General features: G+C 44.1%; 1 protein-coding gene across 4 annotated transcripts in view; it reads right to left on the bottom strand.

The window, feature by feature from the left end:
• Nucleotides 1-24,670, bottom strand: part of RAVER2 (ribonucleoprotein, PTB binding 2) — a 443,388-nt gene that overhangs the window by 247,275 nt on the left and 171,443 nt on the right. For all 4 annotated transcript variants that reach the window (XM_086953598.1, XM_086953593.1, XM_086953607.1 and 1 more), the window contains exon 6: nucleotides 12,438-12,520. In XM_086953598.1, coding sequence (XP_086809724.1) covers nucleotides 12,438-12,520 — 83 coding nt within the window. The remainder of the gene's footprint in view (nucleotides 1-12,437; nucleotides 12,521-24,670) is intronic.

Raw genomic sequence — 24,670 nt, 5'->3', positions numbered from 1 at the left:
GCTTTACATAAGTCCGCCATCTAGTGTTGGGTTCCGGATTTTTGCACTTTGTTTTTGTTCGAACAAGTCTGTTCCAGTCACGAGGTAGGCGACACCTCCTTTCGGTGATAGTGCGCATATGCATTTACTCCATTGTTAAGATTGTTTTCGCGCAGAGGGGAGCATGGAGTTAGTAAGAATAGAATAGAGATGTCCATGTGTATGTATCTAAGTAAGATATTACTGCACCAGGTATAGGTACCCAGGGAGGGTGGCGGGTGCATGTGAATCTACAGCTCTACATGCCAAGAGCCGATGCATATTGGATAAGTAGGATTTTCCGTTTGAGGGTAAGTAGGATTTTCCGTTTGAGGCATGTGAGCTGTAGATCACATGCTTTGCATAGGCTATACAGCAGTAATCTCTCAAAGCGGTGGCTAAACTGTAGCTATTGCAGTGGTCTGAAAGAGTGTACGAAGAACTGCCTTGCCTACATTAGATTGTTGTTTTGCTGACATTTACACAAGTATTTTGTGAATGTGTGAGGTGTAGAACATGTTGCTGCTTTGCAGATGTCAGCTATTGGAAGGTTTCCTAAGAGAGCAATAGAAGCCCCCAGTATGCAGGTGGAATGCGCTCTAGGGGGAACTGTTAAAGTCCTTTTTGCTTTTGCATAACCTGTCTGAATACATTTGAATGCCCGCCGTGCAATACCCGATTTAGAAATGGGATTGCCTTTGTGAGGTGGAGCAAAAGCAACAGGAGTGGTTTAGTTTTTACGAAAAGGCTTTGTTCTTTCTATGTAATAGAGTAATGCTCGTTTAACATCTACGGAGTGTAGAGCACGTTCTGCCACAGGATCTGGATGAGGAAAGAACACCAGCAACTCAACAGATTGGTTGATGTGGAAGGCAGAAATTACTTTGGGTAGAAATTTAGGGCTAGTACGAAGCATCACTTTGTTTTGGTACTTGTAAAAATAGTTCTTCTATGGTTAGTGCCTAACGGTCACCCACTATCCACAGTGATGTGATAGTAATGAGGAAAACAACTTTCTAAGTGAGAAATTGCAGTTCACACTTATGCAATGGCTCAAATGGTGGACCCATTAGACAGGTAAGAATTATATTAAGGTTCCACAGTACTGCAGGGGGAAGTCTGGGAATAAATCTTTGGAGTCCTTCCATAAAGGTCTTAATGACAGGCACTTTGAAAAGAGACAGATGTTGTCCATTCTGAAGGTACGCTGCTATTGCAGCGAGATGTAAGCATATAGATGTGTACGCTAAATTTGACAGTTGTAAATGCAGCAAATAGCAAATGATATTTTGAACTGAACCATCAAGCGGGTTGATATGGTTATTGTTGCAGTAAATAACAAACCGCTTCCCCCTAACTGCATAGCAAGCTCTTGTGTTGGGTCATCTAGCTTCCCTAATAATATTCAGAAAGTCTTGCGGAATATTGAGATAGCCAAACTCTTATGACTTCAGGTGTCAGATCTCTAGGTTGAGATGTCTGGGATCTGGGTGTCTTATCTCTACATGAGGAGATTGAATGGGGATATAGTCTTTGATGAGGAACTACTGAGATTTCCAACAGGGTGGTGAACCAAGGTTGACGGGCCCATGTGGGAGCTACTAGGATTAGTGTGAGTGACGTATGCCTGAGCTTCCGAACCACTAGTGGAATGAGTGGGAGAGGCAGAAAAGCATAGGCAAATATCCATGACCAGTTTAACAATATTGCATTGCCTTTGGAAAATGGGTGTGGATATCTGGAGGCGAAGCTTGGGCATTTTGCGTTTTGGTGTCTGGTGAATAGATCTATTTCTGGAAAGCCCCACATCTGAAAGAACGGGAGGAGAACTTGAGGGTGGAGTTCCCACTCATGAATCTGTTGTCTCTGCCTGCTGAGCAGATCTGCGATCTGATTGTCTACTCCTGGAAGGTGATCTGCTAGGAGATAGATTTTGTGATGTATGGCCCACCTCCAGATGGTCTGTGCAAGGTGTGACCGTTGGAGTTGTGTGTCCCCTCCCTGTTTTTGTATGTAATACATGGCTGTCATGTCTGTGCGGATCAGAACAGATTTGCCTACAAGGTAAGTTTGAAAGGCTTTGAGCACTAGAAATACTGCTAGGAGTGCTAGATTGTTTATGTTAAGTTGCTTTTGCTGCTGACTCCACATGCTCTGAATTGTGTGACTTTGGAGATGAGCTCTCCAACCAGTGAGCGATGCGTCTGCTGTTATCACTCTGTGCTGAACTGGGTTGATGAAGGGCCGCCCTTTGGAAAGGTTTTGTGGATTCCACCACTGTAGAGAGCGATGAGTGCAGCCGTTCGCCAACACTAGATCTGATAATTGACCCGGAGACTGATTCCACTGATGTGCTTAGCATTCCAGAAGGGGACGCATTTGAAGGAGACTCATTTGAAGTCTTGCATAGGGAACTAGCAAGATGCAAGATGCCATAATTCCTAGCAAATGCATGAATACCCGAGCTGGTTATGAGTGGTGGGGCTGTAACAGGGAAATTAGAGCTTGAATGTTGCGGATTCAGGCTAGATTGGGACAGGCTTGAGCTTTTTGTGTATCGCGAGTGGCGCCCAAGTACTGTTGCATGCTGGAAGGTTGGAGATGGGATTTGGACAGATTTACTGTGAATCCGAGATCGTGGAGCAGCTGTACTGTTTTGCGAGTATGTTGTAGACACTTTGTAAACTGGCTTTGATGAGCCAGTCGTTTAATTATGGGAAGACGTGAATATGTCGTCTTCGCAGAGGAGCTGCAACTGCTGCCATAAATTTGGTGAATGCTCTGGGAGCAGTGGAGACTCCGAATGGGAGCACCCGCTAACAAAAACCTGAGATATTTGTGATGAGTGGGATGTATTGGAGTATGCGTCCTTTAAGTCTAAAGTAGACCGAAAGTCGCCTTGCTGAAGGAGTGTTACCATGTGAAAATGTTCGGACTGTATATACAGATTTATGTCTCTGAGGTGTAGAATAGACCTGAGAGAGACGTCCTTTTTGGGTATGAGAAAGTATAGAGAGTATTCGCCGGCCCCTTGATATTGTAATGGGACTGGCTCTATAGCTCTTTTCTGTAATAGAGAAAGACCTTTTTGTTTGAGAAGGTTCAAATGCTCTTGAGACATTTTGTGTGATATTGGAGGAATGTTTGGGGGATTGTTGGTAAGCTCCAGGCAATAACCAGATTGGATAATTTGAATAACCCATGTGTCTGAAGTTATTGTAGAAATTGAGAAAGGCGTCCCCCTACAGGTGTGGAACGATAAGGTTGGGGGGCGGGGGGGGTTAGGAAGTCACTCTGTCATTTGCAGGGAAAGTACGTGTTGAATTACCTCTACCTCTTTCTTTGCCGTTATTGCCTCAAAATCCTCCTGTAAAGTAATCTATGGAGGAAGGTGACTGATTGGTGCCTTTGTAAGAGGCGGAGGGATTGTCTGAGGATATATTTTTTGAGCCCCCTCTGTAAAAGGAGCGGTGAAAGGAGCCCCGTTTGGAAAGGAGTCCTTCATTTTGTCTAAAGAAGTATCTACTGCAGTGCCGAAAAGGTGTTCTTTATTGAATGGTAGATTTAAAATGGAGGCTTGGACTTCAGGTTTAAAAACCTGAAATGGTGAGCCAGGCGTGTCTGCGCAGAAGAAAGCTGGTGTTAACTGCGTGAGCTGCGGTATCAGATGCATCTAAAGCACATCTAATTGATGTATTAGAAATTAGTTTTCCTTCTTGGACTAAGTCATTAGCCTTATTTTGATCATCTGGTAAGAAGTGGGTCGATATTTTCAGTTCGTCGTAATGAGCCCTTTCATAACGTGCTAAAAGAGCCTGGGTGTTAGCAATACGCCAGGTATTTGTTGCTTGCACAGCTATTCTATTACCAGAGGCATCTAAAAATGTGGATTCCTTTTCAGGAGACGGGGCATCTCCTGTGGTTTGAGAGTTTGCTCTTTTGCAATCGTTAGAAACCACTAGGGTATCCAATGGAAGGTGCCCTTTAATGTAAACCAGGTCTGTAGGTGCCGATTATATTTTTGTCTACCCTGGGTGTGACAATTCTGGCACACACAGGGTCTTTGAAAATGTCATCTGTAAGTTTGAGCATGCCTTTGAGCATGGGCAGTGTATGTGTTGCGCTTTGAGAGGAACTTTAAGTCTCAAAGAGAAAATCCTCCACAAGGGCCCCTTTGTAAAGTTGGACCCCATGATATTCAGCAGCCCTGTTGAGTAGTTTTATTAACCCTATATTGTTGTCAGGTGGAGAGGGTTTAGAAGGGTCTATATCCGCACCATTATTTGTGTTAGGATCTGTATTATAGTCTTCACAAGGATCAGGAACAACATCCTCTGGTACATCCCCATCCCCATCATCTTGGTGAGCAGTGACTGTGGTGAGTTTGTAGGTTTCATTAATACATTTGGGTTAGGTGGGGAACGAGGTTTAATAGGAGGAGGAGAAGGGTTAGAATCAACATTTTTCCTTTTAAGTGGAATGTGGTAATCTTCCTGTAACTCTGGTTTCCTTTTAACTGGCAATTTAACATGAATATGCCCAGGTTTGGCATTAAATCACCAGTTCCATCTGTTTAGGATCCGTGTTGGAAGGAGGGAAGTCTCCTTAGATGGAAGAGGAGGTGTTTTTTCTTTTAGCGCCGTCATTTTCAGTGTTGAAGGTTTCGGCTCCGAGAGTTTCGGACCCGAAGATTTAGGTTTCTGTGCTGAAGGGATGGTCACTATGACATGTTTGGAGTTGTGTGCCATAGATTTTGGCTCCGTGCCGGAACGGGGGCGACTAGATCCCGAGCCAGAAGGCTTTGTAGTATGTTTCCGTGCCGGACCCAAAGGCGGACGTTCAAAACCTTTTCTCGGTGCGGACATTGGCCCGAAGGCAGAGGAAGGACGGGAGCCTAGTTCGCCTTATCTTGGGGTAGGTGAGTATCAGTACTCACTGTACGTTGACCCTGTGGAACTTCCTCTTCCATATCAGAGTCAGCTTCGGACACGGAGACGTGTTCCTCCTCTTCTTTGGCTCGTTGTGCAAGAAAATCTTCATGGTCAGAATCTTCTCCGAAGATATCCGGTGCAGACCCGCTTTGTTGAGGCATTTCGGGACGTCGAGCCCAACGGTCACGAAGAGTCATTTTTGGATCGGAAAGATAGTCACCCGTCGCAGTTCTGTTAGTCGTGTTCCGGGAATAGACACAAGTTGTACACTTTGTGCAAGTCGGTGAGCGGAAACTTAGCGCGACACCCGGGACATAATTTGAATTGAGTCAGTTCAAATGACTAGAAGCTGACCCGACACGTTTAGGTTTGAACCAATACGGTACGAGGAGAATGGGAAACTATCGAGAAACAACCGCTGAGGGAAGTGGATTGCGCACTGAGAGGAACCCGAGCAACACGGTCGAACCGGAGCGCAGCAATTCACGTCCGAACCCAATGGCCGAAAAAAAACAATCTAACAATGGAGTTGATGCCCATGCGCGCTATCACCGAAAGGAGTAGTCACCGACCTCATCACTGGAAAAGACTCCTCAAACAAAAACAAAGTGCAAACATCCAGACCCAACACTAGATGGTGGACTTGTGCAAAGCAGGTTATCTACAGCTCACATGCCTCGAACTTAGCATTTCTTGTTCTCCACTGTTGCAACTAGGTCTATTGGTGTTACCCATAGACTGAATATCATTTGCAGGCTCATTTGCTTTATCGCCCATTCGTGTGAGCTGCTGTTATGCCTGCTGAGCTGATCTGCTTCTGTGTTAACCTTCCCTGGCAGGTGAATTCTCTACAGAGTGATTCTCTTTGGTAAAGTACATTGCCTAATTTCCTGAGCTAGCGTGCTTAGGGTAAATTACTGTTTCTCCCAGTTTGTTGAGGTAAAACATTGCTGTAGTATTGTCCGTTTTGATCAATCCGGTCTTCCCTGCTATGTGGGTTTGGAATTCCTATAGTGCCAGAAACACAGTCTTCATGTCTAGGAAGTTGATATGTTTGAAGGAGTCAGCATAGTTCCATTGACCCCGTACCTTTAACTCCCCAACCCTTGTAGGAGGCATCTGTTCAAGTTTTGGTGAGGATTATTTGTGCTTTAGGGAGAATCCCAATCCTTTTAGCATTATGATCACCCGTTGGAACGTGAATTTAACATCTTTGTTTCAAAATTACCATAACCAGCGAGTTGTCTAGATGGAGTTAGACATGGATTTATCTCCTTCTTAGGGAAGCTGCTACTGCTGCTAAGCACTTAGTGAAAACTCTTGGTGCAGACTATTTTATTCCAAAAAAGCAATACCTTGAATTGGTAGCGAGTGACCTCTTGGATGAACATGAGGTATCTTTTGTGTGCTAGGTTCACGGAGATGTGCAGATAGGCACCTTAAGTCTATTGTTGACATGAAGTCCCCTTTTTGTAATTGTGGGATTACTTCTTGTACAGTTGACATCTTGAAATGCTGCATGCAAATGAATTTGTTTATGAATCTGAGATCTAAGACTTGTCTTAATGTGAGATCTTGTTTTGGTACCAAGAAATAAGGTGAGCAGTTTCCCTTGTTGTGCTCCCTTGATTTTTCTCTATTGCTCGTTTTCACAAGGAGTGCCTATATTTTCTTCTTAAATTTTAATAGTTCTGTTCCTTGGAACTGTTTTCTTCTTTGGTGGAGGTTTCAATGTAAGTTCTATACAATAGCTGTGGCATACCACATTTAAAATCTAATTGTCTGTAGTTATGTTTTCATATTGTTGTGGGTAATGCACTATTCGGTTTCCCACTGGAGTGTGGGAGGGGGGGGGGGTCCTTCCTTGTGGCCAAGTCACCTGGAGTTGGTTCCAACAAATATGGAGAGTTGTCCCCTTGCTCTTCCTCTGCCACAAAAGGACTGCTTTGGTTGTTGGTGCCAGGATTGGTATCCGGACTGTTAGCTTGACTGTTGCCCATAGCCTTGCTGTTGCTGCCCTGTTGAGAAGTCCTGCTTCCTGTGGGTCTTATGAGTTTAAATCCTCCCATTTGGAAGGTGCCCCTATTTTGCAGGGCTCCCATGCCTCTCCCGTTTCATTGTCCTTTATTGTCTGTAGGGACTCATCTAGTTCACATCCTAATAGGTCGTCTCCTGCAAAGGGCTTATTGATTATGGATGTTTGTACTTCCTGAGATTCTGAGCCAGACGTGCATTCTTAGTGTTATACCGGTGCACATTTGTCTGCTGGCTTCGTCTGCTGGCTTCATCTGCTGCATCTATAGCTGATTTCAGGCAGGGGTTTCCTATGTTTTCCCCCTCTGTATGATGGATTTTGCTCTTTTTTATCTTCCTCTTGGAATTTGTTCATTAGTTCCTCAATGTCATTCCATTAACGATGGCCAACCCTACTGAGCAGGGTATTAGAGCTCTCAATGTGCCATTAAGTTGCTGCCTACCTTTCCATCTTCCACCACACCATTTCCATTCTTTTACTCTCCCTTTCTGGAGGTGGGACAGCGGAGGAAAGAGTGTTGCTCCGACTTTTTCATCTGTGGTAACAATGATGGAGTCACTCACCATTGTGCCTAGAATGTATGTAGGGTCCTTGGTGGAGGGCTTGTATTTAATTTCTACCCTTGGTGCTACTCCTTCTACTGATGCAGAATCCTTGAAAGCCTCCTTGCCCTGATCCAGAATACTTGGCAGCATAGGGAGGTTTTTGTGAACACTTTAAGGGTGTAAATGTTTTTAGGAGGAAACACAAGTCTCCTCTCTCCTCCTCCAAGGGGACCCTAAAAGTACACAGCTGCTCTCTTGATGAAGCAGTTGTAAAATGCTACTTGATCTGGTTGCGAAGACTTTGAGGGACTCTCTTTGTCGAGGTCGTTCCACTCTTACTCGAAAGCTCTTGTTGCTGCTTCTTCTTCTTCTGGAATGCAGAGTTTTTCCTCAACTTCCTAATCTTGAGGTTCAGGTGTTGCTGGAGCTTCGCAGATATCTTCTTCCTCTGCCTCTGAGGTGGTAAGGAGTGCCGTCCTTTCTGCCCTTTCTCTCCGGAACTAGCGATTCTCTTTATGGGATTATACGAAGAGAAGTTTGTGTACAATAATAACCCTTTCATCAAGCATATTTCAAACTATATGCGTTACATCGATGACATATTCTTGATCTGGACTGGAACACATGAGGAACTTAATAATTTTGTCAACTGGTTGAATGCCAGATCTAATGATATTAAGTTTAGCTGCACCGCATCTGAAAAATTCATCACTTTCTTGGATGTCAAAGTGATACCTCGGGAAGGAGGTCTAAGCACCACCTTGTTTCGTAAAACTACAGATAGGAACAAAGCCCTCCCTTTTAGTAGTAACCATCCTCGAAGCCTCAGACACAACCTACCATTTGGACAATTTCTGAGGATCCACAGAAATTGCTCGACCAAAGAGGAGTATTTCAAACATGCTAATCACTTAAAGGAGCGCCTGATACAAAGAGGGTACCCGAAGAAATTAGTAAAAAAATCTCTGAAAAGAGCATGGTGGATACCTCGGGAGAATTTTTTGGAGAAGAAAGCCAAACCAGATCTAAAAAGAATGGTTTGTGTAACAACTTTTTGCCCCGCAGCCCATCAATTAAAAAAATTGATAACATCAAACTGGCATCTTGTGATAGATCTACATGAGGACTTGGCAGCTCCGCCTCTATTTGCCTACAAAAAAGAAAAAAAAGTGTGGCAAATCATATAGTTCGAGCGGCCCTCCCCATAGAAAAGGCACCCACATTAAAAAGTCTCTTTGGGTTGCCACACACAAAAGGGCACCACAAATGTGGCACTTGCATTTGTTGCGATGACACAATAGAAAATTAGTTTTTTTCATTTCAAAACATCCATTGGAAACACGATGATTTTACGAATTGCAAAACTAGGAATGTAGTTTATGCGATCCTCTGTCCGTGCCCGATGTTATACATTGGTAAAACTACACAAGAAGTTAGACAGAGAATTACACAGCATAAATCGAGAATTCGTAGATCTGTGGAAAATGCACCATTGGTTAACCATTGGATTATCAAAAACCATGATCAATCAGAGTTGAAATGGAAAGTGCTTTCTAAAATAGAGAGAGATCCCCGAGGAGGAGATTTAGAAGCTCGACTCAACCAACGAGAAGCCTTGTTGATATTAAAGTTCAACACTGCGACTACAGGATTGAATGAGATTTCTGAGATTTACAAGCCGAATATTTAGAGGAACTGCCCACTCCAACTGAGGACATCCATCAAACTCATCATCAAATGCTTTATTTCACTCCCAACCTATGAACGGCCTTAACCTCTGGTTTGTACCATCAACTCCTCTTGAATCATCATGATTGCCCACTTCTAAATCATTCATCTGCAATGTTTCCCCTATCATCTGATTCGAACCTCACTGGTCCAGGGTGCACACTGTACAAAATTAAACGCATCTATTTGACTCGCCAAACAACGTAGAGCATTCCGTATTTTCCACACACGGTAACAAGGGGTCGTGTCCTGTTAGTCATTCCACTGGATTCATTGTCACCTATTTTATTACCCGTGAGTAATGACCAACATCCATTTCGTATTTTCACATACGGTACCAGGGGTCGTGTCCTGTAATTCGTTTAATTCTGACCTATTATATCACTTGTGAGTAATGACTAACATCCATTTCCACACCCAACGCTGTATTAGGAGTGCGACAAAGTGGCTTCAGATAGCAGACGGCATGAAACCAGGTCCAGATTTTGGACCAAAACTACATTTCCCAGTAGGAATATAGGCTCCGGACCCGGAAGCTGTCCGCAATCAATAACGGGGCTGCCGAATACAGAGAGGACACCGGATAACTACGCGAAGGAAAATACTGACTTGCACGGTAAGAAAGATACGGACACTGAGTTCCGTTCACAGTTTGTGCCAATTAGCATGCTTTTACACGGCGTGCTGACAGTAGTTTCCCCTTCCCCTCACAGGAGTTTTAGAAAGACGAAAGTCTTCCGCTAAGGCTTTCAGCCTTTCAAAGAAGGAGGTACCCCTAGGCATCAATACAAGCAAAACCAAGAGTGGAACCCGCAGTGGTTAGCGGGTGAGTAAGTGCATGCGAATTGATGAAGATAGTGTGCAAGTCATGAGACTGTGTATGTAGGTTGTCTAAAGTGGTCACAATCTTTTTGCAGCTCCGGTGTGTGTGACTTGGTAACAATCTGCTGTGGCTTACATATGATCAACGTGGATCCATGATTTAAGGTATGACTGGGGCTCCAGTTTTCTTTAGCAGATAGGGGTGCTGGGTTCTTAAGATGAAGCCAAACCTAAGTTAGTGTCTCTTTTGTCTTGTTTTTTAGCAAAATTGTTGGTCCTGAGCAGGGCCGGACTGGGAACCGAAACCGGCCCTGGCAAAGTGCTCGGCCGGCCTCCCCCTCCCCCCCAGGGGGGGATTGGGGTGCGACCGTGCTCTTTGCCAGGGCCAGTTTTCCGCCGATTTTGTTACAGGGCCGTTTTTGCAGCTATGCTGCAAAAAACGGCCCTGTAGCAAAAACGGCCCCCTGGGGCCCAAAACCGGCCCCCACCCATGCGGCCGACCGGGGGATTGCCCGGTGCCCGCAACAGCCAGTCCGGGCCCGGTCCGGAGGAGAACCCGTGAAAAGTTGGGGTTCGAAACGGGTCGACCTATCTGGTTCTGGGTCACATTAGAATTGGAAATGGACTTTAAATAGTGAAAGGATTTTGTTTTCCCTCCTACAGATTAGCTCAACAATTTGCATTTCAATTTAAAAACGGACTGTTTGTACTTTTGCAACAGTTTTGTTGATACCGGAACCCATATATGTTTATATATTGTTAATAGTGGGGTATGAATGTTTGGCCAAGATTGAGTGAAATGTGTAGTGTGTTGTAAATATTCTTCCTGTTAGTCACAATTTTTCTTTTCTTGCATTTGTTTTTCTATGTATATTGTGAATATGGTCTAATGTATTTTTTCAGGCACAAAAAAATAATGTTCTAAATAACACCCAGAGAGGTGTAAAAAAACTAATTAAATTGTGAGAATTGCAAAAGCAACAGCAGGTTATTTTGTTTTGTTCTTAATAACCATCTTGCTCCCCTTGTAGTAGTAGGGTAAGTCGTTTTTCCGGTGCTGGCAGCAGTGTTGTTTGTTTAAATGAGGCTGGCTCGCTGTGTAAAGAGACAAGTCCCTTTTGTGTTGTCTTTCTGCCTCCAGGCGTCTTCTCTTTGTCTCCACCTCGCGAGCCCTTTTGTCCTCAGAAGCTGAGGAGATACTCTTCTTTGGTGTGGTGGATTCTGCCACAGAAGGTATGGTCTTATCTTTCAAGGCCTCTCGTCAGACACCCGTCTTTGTCGATGTCAACGTTTTACCATTGTCGATATCCCTGGCATGGGATCAGTGGGGTCTTTCGGTCACGTCTGACCCTCAGTGGTCTTCTAAACCTGGGATGCTTTCTGTGCCTTTTTTTCAGGCCCTTGGTATTTTGAGGGGTGAGGGGTCATAGTTAACTTCTCCGCTTTGCTTTCGACGTCCTTAAGGATCTTTTTCGCAGTATGACTTTTCTGCATCCCCCTCGAGGATTTTGACATCTGACCCTTCATATGTAGATTGTGCAGCAGGCCCCTGTTAGTCTTCGTAGCGTGAGAGGCCCAAGTTCTTCAGCAGTAGCTGCTGTTTCTTTCCGCCGAACATAGCTGCGTGGTTCCCTTCCCTCAGCTTTCTTTGGTCCTTGAGTGTTTTTGAGACAAATCAGCGCAGGCCTCGCAGTCCTGGTCTTTGTGGGCCTTGGGAAGGCAGGCAGATGGTACAGATGTCATGTAGATAGCATTGTGTGAATCTGTGGTGGCCAGATCAGTCTACCTTACTGCAGCCAATGAATGCATCTTCAACAGCATGCACATCAGAGTATATCTCTCTATCGATCTCTATATCTCTCTCTATCCCTTTTAATAGGTTACACCCTTGGGAAAAAGTCAGGCTTCAAAAACAAACACTACAACAGAACATGATGCTAAAGGGACCAAGGGGAATATCCCCTGCATGGGAATAAAGGGGAGTAAAAGAGAGAGGACACCTTTAGGGCAGCCCAGTCCCGGAAGAAATCAATGATGTCACTATGGAGCAAATGAAAAGTGGCTCAGCTGGGTCTTGGTATTAAGGACGCTTGAATTACTGGAAAATCATAAAGCCAGAAGATTTACAGGGAAAAAAATTAAAGAGGGAAGGGACAGTTTAAGCACACGCCTGGTGACAATCATACTTTCAAAAAATGCATATTTGAAAATCTACTGTAAAAGTCCAGAGATGGGCAACTGGTATATGCTAGGAGCAGACATTATGTACTTCATGACTACAAGAAGTGGTTTCAATTATAGGAGCAAGAAATGTATTTGTTGCAACAAAGACATTTTTGTGCAAAATGTACTATTTACCTGGTGTGTTTTACTCAGTTGCAGCAATGCTGGGTTGATGGATGCATTAAGAAACTGAGGTAATATAGAAGACGCTCCCAGACCTGTTGAATGAAACAATAAATAAGCCAAGAAAATAAACATTCTGATATTTAACAATGTTCACACGTATGAAGTTAAATAAATACATTTTTGGAACCCGTCCGTAACTTAACTCAAATTTAAGGGCACAAACCTTTTTGGTTTACCTTTAAAACTATAGGATATAACAGTGACTTTGAAATAGCTATCAGGAAGAAACCCATTATTGGACCAGATATCATTGGCATGAATTTTCCCCCATTTTGCTTTACCTCCCAACCTCCTGATTTTCCAGACTTCTTTTTTGTAGGCCTTACGACTCTGCACACTTAATCACTGCTAATCTATCCTAAACTGCTTGTGCTCTCTCCTTTAAAGATGGTAACATTGGCTTATACTCAACTGGCACAATTAATTTACTAGGAACTTTCTAGTAAAGTGGCACTACATGTACCCGGGGTCCGTAAATTAAATGCTACCAGTGGGCCTGCAGCACATATTATGCCACAAGTTCAAGTAGCCCTTTTAAACATGCCTCAGGCCTGCCACTGAAGCCTGTGAACGCAGTTTTAAACTGCTCTTTCGACCTAGCAAAATACACATTTTGCAAAACCTAAATCTTCCTTTTAAAACATATACATCACCACTAGGGTAGGCACTGAACAGCCTAAAGGGCAGGGTGCAGTCTATTAAAAAAGTTGGACAAGTATTTTAAAGTTTCATGTGTGCTGGTAGTGAAAACGTATAGTTTGTTACCAGTCAGTGCAGTTTAGCAGCTAAAAAAATATTCTGGATTCACATGCTTTATATTATTCTACCATCTAGTGGTTGGGTCCAGAATTCTCCTAAAAAACATTTGTCCTTTCATTCTTTTTAGGTCTTGCCTAGGCAGCACATGCGCTGTCTCTCAAGACATGCTGTAGCTACTATCTGGGCATTCAGCGAGCCCATAACTTTTGATTGGGTCCTCCGTGTGCTTTTAAAAAAAATCCTCATTTTTAATAGTTTAAATAGCTTCCATTTGTCCCTCAATTTTGCTCTTTTGGCCACGCCCTGGAGACTGTCCCTGTTGCATGCAATAGTTCATGATGGACCTGTGGTCAATTTGACAAGTAATGAGAATCAAAGAATTATGGCCTCAGCTTCTTCCAGGACCAAACCACAGCAAAGGCTTCAATCTGGGGAGAAAGCTCCTGCTGATAAAAGCAACAGGTTGGTCATGGCCATAATTATTGGTTTGGGATAGGACCACTCCTATCCCATGTTCAAGGCATCTGAATGCACTATGAAATGCCTAGAATAATCTGAAACTTTTATAATCATTGCTGAGGACATCACTGCCTTCAGAATGTCAAAAGCCTTTTGACAGCTCACTGTCCAGGTTACCTTTTTTACATTTTCTTAGAGGTCAATTCTGTGAGGGGTGCCACAAGAGTACCATTCCCCTTTACAAATCTCCTGTAGCTACAGAGTCCACAATAGTCTGGGTCTTGGGTTGAAATTAGCCTTCACCCACAAGGTGGCCCAAGTATAAAACAGAGCCCTGCTCTATTCGGCACTTGCTTACCTTGATAGTGAGGCCTGCGCTCTGCAGAGCCTCAAGTACCTTTCCATAGTGGATCAGGTGATCCTGCCAAGTGGAGCCATAGACAGCAATATCATCAAGATATGCTGCACTAAAAGACTCCAACCCAGCAGAAACTTTGTTCACCAACCTTTGGAAGGTGGCAGGGGCATTCTTTAGTTCAAAGGGACATATCCGTGAATGCTGATTTCTATTTTGTACTAATACATCCCAAATGAGTAGGAACTTTGTTCACCAGCCTTTGGAAGGTGGTAGGGTCATTCTTTAGTTCAAAGGGCACAACAGGGAATGCTGATTTCTCATTTGCTCCTGGGGTCCGACCAATATACCACTACCATGATGTTAAATCAAAAGTACTAAGACGTTTGGTTGTCAATCAATTTGTCTGCCCTAGTAATTGCGTGTATATCTGTCTTGTTTCACTCCTTCAAATGACCCATCTTTAGGACTGTGAGAGAGGAGGTAGGGGAGATGTACACTCTCTTCTTCCTGATCCTCATCAGTGACCATCAGCATGGCCATATCAGCAGTCATGATAGGGTTTAAGGTGATTCATATGGATGACTCTCTTCGGGCTCCCGTGAGTACCAAGGTCCACCAGATAGGTGACCTCCCCTTTTCTTTGGAGGATAGGATATGGTCTACTTTATTTGTCTTAGAGGGCCCTATGAGCCACAGGTTCCAAAACCCACAACTTCTGCCTTGTTTGGTACTCCGCCAGTGCAGCCTTTTGGTCATACCAGTGTTTCTGGAACTCTTGACTGGCCTCAAGGTTTTTGGATGCTTTTTGCATGTACTCAGCCATCCTTAGCAACCCCTTTCTTCTTGTCAGCCCAACCATGAGCGGTCTTAGTTACTCATGACTTGACCCAGTGGTCTGCCTTCTTTCCCACTTCTTGGGAAGAAAGTGGACCTAGGTCAACCAAGTACTCATGCAACATTTCAGGAACACAGCTACTTAACAGATGTTCTTTCATAATAAGATTATAAAGCCCATCATAGTCTTGCACCTTGTTACCTTTCAACCAGCCACCTAGTGTTTTGACTGAGAAGTAAACAAAATCTACCCTGGTCTGACTCTGGGTTTTTCGTGTTTTCCTGAACCTGATATTGTACTCCTCAGTGATGAGTCTAAAGCCCTCAATCAGGGTATCCTTAATGAGGTCACAGGACTTAGCTTCTGTCTCATTCAGTGTCAGGATCCTATCCCATTTTTTTAGGCTGAGTTTCCTCATTTTATGAGTTCTCTCAAAGGCTTTAAACCATTTGGATATATCCTCACCTTCCACATATTTAGGGACAACCCCTTTGCGGATCCTAGTGTCAAAAGCTTATTCTTTCTCCCTATTAAAAAGGTTGCTGTCACAAGAGATTGGTCATAGGCCCATCTCAGCACTTTCCTTTTCTACAGCCAAGAGTTTAGCTTCTAATTCTATCCTCTTGGCTATTCTCTGAAGATCTGCATCTTCACTGTCTACTTCTCCTGGAGTACTATCATAATCCGGATACTGCTATCAGTAGGATATTATCATGGAATCATCATCTACGTCATCATCCAAGTCAGCATCCACCTCTCCTTCATCAGAGGTTTCTTTCCCTGCTAGGCTCTTAGCATTTTCTGCAAGCAACCTTTGCAGATGTGCTTTAGCAGGCCTAAGCCCCATGGCAAGGCTCCATGCTTGGCAAACGTCCATAAGTTGGGACAATGTAAGGTTCCTGTAGGGCCCAGTTTGAACTTCTGAGAGGATTCTTGCTACCTCAGTCATTGTTGTAAAGCTGTTAGGTCCTTTTAAAAATTACTAAAAATCGTAAGTAACCTTTCTAAAAGCCCTAACAAACTGAAATACTTTTTAGATTTTACACAGTTGGTGCTGGAGGACTTAACACAAGACCCTTAACTAGCTAGTTTAAACACTTTAGAAAAAAGTTGAAACAGACAAAAATAATTTTAGCTAAGGATTAATTTGGATTCTTGGTGGTATCACCTATTAAACAAGTAGTACAGCAAATGTCAAGTCTTGTATCCCAATGCTGCACCAACAATGTAGGAAGCTGGCACTTTAAATTGTATATCAAAAAGAGGTATACTGTGCAAGTCCAGGTATTCCCTTACAAGTGGACAGGGGCTTGCTCTAGCAATCCCAATGTGATTTTTTAGAGGGTAGTGTGGTGTAGCAGCCTTAGGCTTATCAGAAAGGAGGGTTAGACATCTGCGAGACACACACAGTCAATAAATGGTAGACATGACTCAATAAGGAGATCAATACCAATTATAAAACATAGCAAAAATAAAACCTATGTTTATATAAAATTAGGCACCAGAATCATTACGATCAGGTATGTACATTTCAAGATAGAAATACCTTTAGGTTTCAGAAAGCGCAATTTCCACAGGCGCCAACATTATCCTATGGAGGAAAAACAAACAATGGACACGTTCTTTACAACAACGTACAAGACCAATCCTCAGAACTTACGGTGAGTACAGAGCAAAGTTCAAGGCAGCTGCAGGTCACCTCCAACGGCACTGGGGCAGCTGGGTGTAGTGGTGCAATTCGGCATGGAGTGCCCGAAGTTAGTCAATGAGGATCGGTCAGGTCAGAAAGAGGCTGCAGGTTTGGACTGGGAAGGCAGGCGACTTGAACCAACAGGTGGGCTCAAGCCTCACAGTGCTCGGGGAGGTTTGGACACCTTCGGTCCACTTTGAATCGTTGGATTCTTGTCACCAAAGTCACTTGCAGTAGAGGGGGCAAGAACACAGAGGCTGCAGTCAGCCTCCAGAAGTCCACAGCCTGGAGACCGAAGGTGGGCTTTGAGTCTGGAAGGTCTGAGGACCACGCTGGCAACTTAGGCCCCTTTCAACTCTTGTGCTTTTTGGTGTCAGATCTTTGTGGTTTAAATAATAATAATAATAATAATAATAATACTGATATTTATAAAGCGCGAACAGCTTCCTCACCACGAGGTGTCCCGGCGCTATGTGAGCAGTTTTAGCAGAACAAGTAGCAAAAGGGAGGCTTAGATTTTCTACGTAAAGAGCCAAGTCTTTAATTGCTTCTTAAATCCAGATTCTGTCGTTGCAGACTGGATGGAGGGCGGTAGGGCGTTCCACAATTTCACCGTGCCAGCAGAGGACCTGCCTCCAAGTCGAGCCTTTCTGACTCGTGGGGCGTGTAGCTGGAGCAGGTAATTTGAGCACAGGAGCCTCACCTGATGGTAACGGGGGAGCCTAAGTTTTAGATAATTGGGGCAAGTGCCCCGTAGTGCTCTGAAAGCCAGGGTCAGGGCTTTAAATTTGATTCTGCTTGCCACTGGGAGCCAGTGCAGCTCGCGCAGATGCGGAGAGACATGCTGTCTAAAAGGGATATGCTTTATCAGCCTTGCAGCCGCATTCTGCACAATCTGCAATCGTTGAATCAAATATTTTGGTATGCCAAGGTAGAGGCCGTTCGCGTAATCTAGCCTAGATGTAACAGTCGCATGGACTACCATTTTGCGGCAATCTTCTGGTAATAGAGAGAGAAACTTGCAGAGATTCCTGAGTTTGTGTAGACACCCTGCTGTGACCTGCTGAATATGGGAAGAGAAGGAGAGACTGTCATCCCATCTCACCCCCAAGTTCTTTGCATTAGTGCTGGGGTCGGCGGAGGGCCCATTTCAGGTGGCCACCACAGGTCTGGTGAGGGGCGTGTGTTTTTGCCAAAAAAGACCACCTCAGTCTTACCTGCGTTCAGTTTTAATTTGTTGGTATTCATCCAACTAGCTACATCACGAAGGCAGCCCTTAAATTTGCTGAAAGCTGTCTCTGACACTTCTGAGTAGGGGACGACTAGTTGAGTATCGTCTGCATACGAAATTGCCTTGACCCCCATTTGGCGATCAAGGTAAAGAGTGGAGCTAGATAAACATTAAAAAGTAAAGGGCTGAGTGCCGACCCCTGGGGAACGCCGCACAAGAGGCGTTTTGGTTTAGAGGAGAAGGAACCCTGGGCCACTTTCTGGGAGCGGTCTGTTAAATAGGAGTGGAGCCAGCCCAGTGCTTTGTCCTTTAGACCAATATCCTCCAACCGTTGTAACAGTGTGCCGTGTTCTACCGTATCGAACGCGGCAGATAGATCCTGGAGCACCAGCATGGCTGATGCTCCTGAATCTAAGGACCACCTAATCGACTCAGCCACCTCAATAAGGGCGGTCTCGGTGCTGAAACCCGATCTAAAACCCGATGGAGTTTCATGCAGAATCCTATTTTCCTCAATGAAGCTATTCAGTTGACGTTGTATCAGTTTTTCAAGCATTTTGCCTGGGGCTGCTAGTAGGGAGATCGGGCGGAGATTGCCAAGGTCCTCACAGTTCTTTCTCTGGTGCCTACAGGATGCAGGGGGAACAGCTCCGCTGCTCCAAGGGAGTCCCTGGGTCTTTATAGAAGTGCTGGCAGTTCTCCCAGGCTTTTGGAGGCTCAGCAGCTTGTAGGGTAAGATGGTTTCGGCGCAACTGTCGGAAATAGGCAAACAACCTGGCAGGGTTGGCGTCAAATCAGTTGCTTCTTCCTCAGTTCTGGCTTTTCGCTGCTTTTCAGTTCTTCTTCTTTTGGGTTGGCAGGATCAGATTTCCTGTTGTTAGGGGTTCCCCTAAATACTAGATTTTAGGGGATTGTAGGGCAGTAGTCAATGGGCTACTTACCCCTGGGGTAACTACACCCCCTGTATAGCCATTTCCAGCTTTAGGGCTATAAGGCCTGCTGTAGAGGTGACTTACCTATACTGCATCCAGTGTCTGCAGGCATGACACACAGGGCTGTGTGCCAGGTCATGTTTTCACTTCTGTCTGCAACAAGACACAGCCTGCAGTGGCAGTCTCTAGTTGTATCGTGAGTGGTCTCTTGGTGTGGCACAATACATGATGCAGCCCTTAGGGACCCTCTTCAGCCTAGGTACCAGGGTAAGACTTACAGGGAGTGCTAAAGGTACTACCAATTGGGGAAACAATGTTTGTAAAAGAGATCTGGAACTGGGGACCTGGTTAGCAGGAACCCAGTGCACTTCCTGTCAAAGTTGCATCAGATAACAGGCAAATAGTGGGGGTTACAATGTCAAAAAGGGCACTTTTTCTACAGCTATCGCAGAGAACAGACAATGTCAGCAATTCTGCCCAATGGAGTTTCCAAGTCAGCTCTAGCTCAGAAATGCTTTTTGTCTCGAGTGGAGCTCAGGGCTCCTGTATGCCTTTCTACCCATACCACTCCTGCCCAGAATTCACAAGAAGATCAGGAACAATTGAGTCAAAGCCATCCTTTTAACCCCAGATTGGGCTCAGACAGCATGGTATCCCAGGCTGTTGAGCATGGCCATCGGCCCTCTGATCAGGCTGCCTTTATTGAAGGATCTTCTGTCGCAGCAGCAGGAAAAGGTTCTTCATACAAAACGGTCAACGCTCTGCTTTCACACGTGGTGATTAAGTGAGGACAGTTGACAGCTTTCGACCTTCCGCCCTAAGTATGCAATGTCATCTCGGCAGCTGGCATCCCTCCACCAAGATGGGGTACGCCTGCTGCTCTGGCATGTTTGTGGCATTGGGTGTAGAAAAGCACATTGACCCTCTTTTTGTCCTTCTGTTTATTCTTTTTCTTGCCCAGCAGGGCTCTACTTTGGGCACCTTAAAGGGGTATGTTTCTGTCATACCAGCCTTTTTGAGGTTGCCAAATCAGCCATTCCTGTTCAAATCCCCTATCGGAAATACGTTTTTGAAATGTCTCTAACATATGTCTCCACATTCACCCTTTATCATGCCTCAGTTGCACTTCAAACTCACACTTACATTTCTGATGTGTGCTCCCTTGAGCAGCTACAGAACTGTCTTCTTAGATCCTAATCATCAAGACTGGCTTCCTAGCGGCGATAACATCTGCCCAGAGGGTCAGTGGGCTTCAGGCTTTGACATCTAAGCCTTCATACGTAACCATCTTCCCAGACAAGTTAGTTCTTCGCACTGCAGCTTCTTTTCTGCTGAAAGTGGTTACTCCCTTTTATGTGGGATAGTCCACCACCCTGCCTACCTTTTACGCTTTGCCACATCCCTCTAAGTAAGAGGAGCAACTCAATCGACTGAACCCAAAAAGAGTGTTGTCATTCTACCTTAACTGCACGAAATAGTTTCTGGGTGGACATCCAACACCGTGGGGTATGTCAGAGCTGAAAAGGGGAAGGTTGTACAGAAACTGACAAGCTCTTGATTGATGGTCTTTTACATTAAAATCTGCTATGCACAGGCCAGGTCTTATCTGATAGCGACTATATCTAGCAGCAGATTCCTTACTGACACACTCATCCTCCCCGGCCTACGAACGGTTGTCTAAGCCAGGGCTTTTCTCCTTTCAGGGCCCTAATCTTTCAAACAAGTGGTCAGTGTGCTTTGTGGCTCCACACTTTTAGCATGGAAAATAGCAAAAAGAAACTGACGTCAGCGCGCTGGAGTGGCACCTATATAGTTATTGTTATTGTTATTGTTAGTGAGGTTTTATATCGCGCCTAATCACCTGCAGGCCTCTAAGCGCCTGGAAAGATGGTAACAGACAATAACTTAGCACTGGAAACTGAGGTCATAGCTAGATTATACTGTGCTCCACAAACTAGCAGAGCCTCTCTATATTGCTAAAATCGCCAAGGCACCAGGCACACCACTTCCAGTGCGAACGGCGCCACGTAGAGCAGAAGGACGCCGCCTACCGGTGTGCAGGGATACTGCTCACAAAAAATGTCTGGATCTAGTCTGATGCCTGGGATATTTCTAAGGTAAGGAAATTGTGGCTAGATAAAGAGTCCCTATCAGATAAGGCATGACCGAAGGTAAGTAATTCGTACATCAACAAGCTCATCTTTTGCGTCAGCTAGGAATCTAGATTCAATTGTAAGATGATGATGATGATGTCCAGCTACATGTAAAACCAAATGCTGTTTATCCTAAGGTTTGTTATACCTTAGCCACAGTCCCTTTGACATTGCAATGGGATATATGACTATGTCCCAGAGAAGTTAATTTGCAAACTACTCTAAAATCAACTTCAGAAGGATTAAACCTACCTGATCTTTGGCGTGAATCACAGATCACTGTATAGAGACCCAGTGAAACAGCACATTGAGTTCAAGGCCCTAAAATGTGTATAAAATTCCAGCTCCTACCTACAGCACCAGCATTTTTCCAAATATACAGCCAACCTGGTTCAACCTCCCAAACAAAAGTGGTTATCTGCTGGCTAAATACAAAAGGTTTAAGGTAGATTTTTTCATGTTCATTGCTTTTGATACTGGAACAGAAGAAGACTAAGAATGTAACCTGTTACACGTAATACAGAGATCTTCAGCCCAGTCCCTCTTACTCTCCAAACACTTCATTACTCCTTATATTTACTTGTCCTTCTTCCGGCTCCCTTTTACAGACACTCAGAAGCAGCTAACCAGCAACATGAGCCTCATCAAGAACCCATTAAAAACCCAAAAAGGAACAAGTGTGAAAGATGGTCATATCTTAGACACCAATATTTCAATTTAACGTTATTATGAACACCTCTCTCTGCAGTTTTTGGGCTTATGCTGCTGATTATTTGACTGTGCATTGGACTGGACCCTGCTGTCCAGCCTCTGTGTATGTGCTCTGACCCTCAAAGTATGCGTACAACTGCAAATACCTGATCTTTTTATTTTACTTACATACAGGTCTCTAGTATATGGCAGAAGAGGTACTCAGGGCAAGCAAGTTACATACCACTATAGGACTAAAGCACTTAATTGTGCCACACCTAAATTTACAAAGGTAAAATAGAACTCAAGGTCTGTCACTGCAGCCTAATGGGGCAGCGTTAAACCTGCCAACTCAACATGGAAAAATATACTCTTTTGCCAGGTCAAAACCTTCCTTTTTAATATTAATAAGCTACCTAAGGGTCACCAGACCCTTAGGTCTGGTGATAGCAGACCAGGCGGGGTTCAAAACATTAATAAAAAAGTGGCAGTGTTCCTTTTGTGTGTAACATGCCCTGACAGTGAAAACACACAACTGCAGTTTTCACTGTAGCAAGGCTGGTAGTTCTACTGACTAACATGAAGCTTCACTAGCAGCAGTGCAAAATTCCATTTGGGACCACCAAAGCAATTATTCAAAGGTAGCAAATGAATCATTACATTAAACCAGACTCATTGCTGTGATCGCATTTAAGGTGACTTTCGAAAGTCCCTATTTTGTTGCCCACACCTCCGGTAGTCTTTCCTGTCTATCTGCAGTTGTTGTTACACAGCTGTTTGAAGCATTCCCAGAAACAAAGAATTTATGGTGGGAGGAGTAGTGACCTCTTCTAGCAGAATTACTAATGGGTGGTGGCCACAGTTGGTCCAACTTCAAAGAGGCTACTGCCTCAGTGAAACACATGGCAATGACACCTTCGTCTGACTGCTCCTTTGTGTAGACAGTCAAGTTGGCATGTCCTCCAGGGGGGAAAACCCAGTCGCAGAACTGGTTTCCAGGAAGGCTTATTATCCTGGGTACACCCAGGGGGTGTGCCCAGGACTCCTCACATGAGAAAATGAGGCTTGCACTAGCTTGGATTTGAGTAGAGAAGGGTGTCCTGTTATTGCCTGAAGGCCAAACCTCGAGAAGGTGGGAAGGGGTGCCTTGTGGGAACTACTAGTCCCACTGGCTGGTGAGTCCTCCTTTCCCACATACGAAAAGATGGCATAAAAGTGGCACCCCAGATCCACAGTCCTTAGATAACTACAGAGCTGGAAAGGAGATAACCGAATTTCTGTCCTGCTGCTCACTGGAATCAGCATTGAGAGGTTGCACCAAAGACTTACTGCTCCTGCAGTCCCTACTCGTGGAAAAGAGCTCCACTTGTGACAGGAAGAAAGAACTGACTTCAAGGGATAATTGGCTAGACTTCTGTTTGGTATTAGGACCACAAAAAGCTAAGGCTCATCTAGAGGCCAGCTACTGAGGAACATCTGACGGCTAATAGACACCAAAATGCCTGTTGAGCACCGTGTCCTTCTCGAAGTGTCTCCAAGCCTGTGGGATCCGTAGCCAAGGTCGAAGTGGGCTCTGGTCCTCCTAAGCAAAAGATTTACATACTTGCAAGCAACCGCTGAACTGAGAGACCAGTTGACCATCTGTAGCATTTTCAGTTCATACCTATCTGTATCATTACCCTTTTAAGATTATCTTTATTGTGTTTCCCTTTTAATCTGCTATTCTTTAGTTCTGTGCGCATGCATGTGACTGAAGATTCTTTTTAGAATTGTTTATCTGTAAATGTGTTTGTATTGGCAGATCTCTGCTGGGACTTGAAGAAGAGAGTAACGTGCGGTTTCCATTAAACCAGTACCTACAATTCTTGGATTATTTGTATTATTTACTACAAATTAGGCGACGAGAGTGGGATCAGTACCTATCTACTCTACTTACAGCACAGGAGTGGTACATTTTGGTGGATTTTCATGAATTTTTGGAGCTGAAGAATTGCTTTAGATTGGATTGAAATTGCTTTCTTTTACTAAAACTACTACAACTTATTACTATCTTCATATGGGAGATTGCTTTCTGAATGCAAATTTTTACGTACTTTTGAACCTTTTATTTTGGCTGGCGTGAGGAGATTTACATCCTACATTGCTTTAACCTAGACCTCATCAGATAAAAGCGCCGGAAATATATTGGTGTCAAAACGAGGATTTTCCATATACATTTTTTCCCATATTACGAATTTTAGAAGGATTCTGGCATTTTTCAAACCTTTCACGTTGGGGCCGCGTGGCGCTGTCTGCAGTCGCGTGTCCAGTGTTGTCGCTTCTGGAATTCTGCTGGACTACGAGGAAACACGACATTGCAACACTACGGGACTGTGACGGGATTAGGCACAACGAGATTACATCATTACGCGAGGACGTAATAAGTCATTGGCAGCCATTTTGAGTTGCCATAACAACGCGGCAATCTCTCACCGGAACGATTTTGACATAACAACGCGGCAAGAACAACTCGACAATATTTTACCGGAAGGATTTCACAAAACAATTGAATATGAAATCTTTTAATATTTGCGGTATTACTTTAGTGTTTTGTTGAATTTAAAATGTCTTAACATAATTTTGTTTTATCTGAGCAACAAATATTATTTTGGTTTTCTTTAAGCACGCTATTTTTATGTACACGGTTCTATTTGCTATACCTGTTGTAGTTTACATTTGTGACTCTACATATTCGTAACTACATATTCATAACTATGCAATTTGATCCTCCTTCGAAATTTCTCCAGAGTAAGGGTGATCCTCCTATTCCTTGGAATAGATGAAAGGAGGAATTTTTGACTTATCTTAAGGCTATAGATGGAGAGAGGATGGGGAATGAGAGAAAGAAGAATATTTTTCTTTATTGTCTAGGGTCTGAAGGGCAAGCCATTTTTAGAACCCTTCCTCCAGTACCTGGTGATTTAGGCAATTTTGATGAAGCCATGTTACGTGTTGAAACTAGATTCAAACCCACTACTAGTATTGCTCTTAATCGCTATAAATTCTACACCAGGGCACAAAAGGAGTCTGAATCTT

Source organism: Lissotriton vulgaris, chromosome 1_1, assembly GCF_964263255.1.
Source record: "Lissotriton vulgaris chromosome 1_1, aLisVul1.2, whole genome shotgun sequence".
NCBI lineage: Eukaryota > Metazoa > Chordata > Amphibia > Caudata > Salamandridae > Lissotriton > Lissotriton vulgaris.
This window is presented reverse-complemented; position numbering and strand designations above follow the sequence as displayed.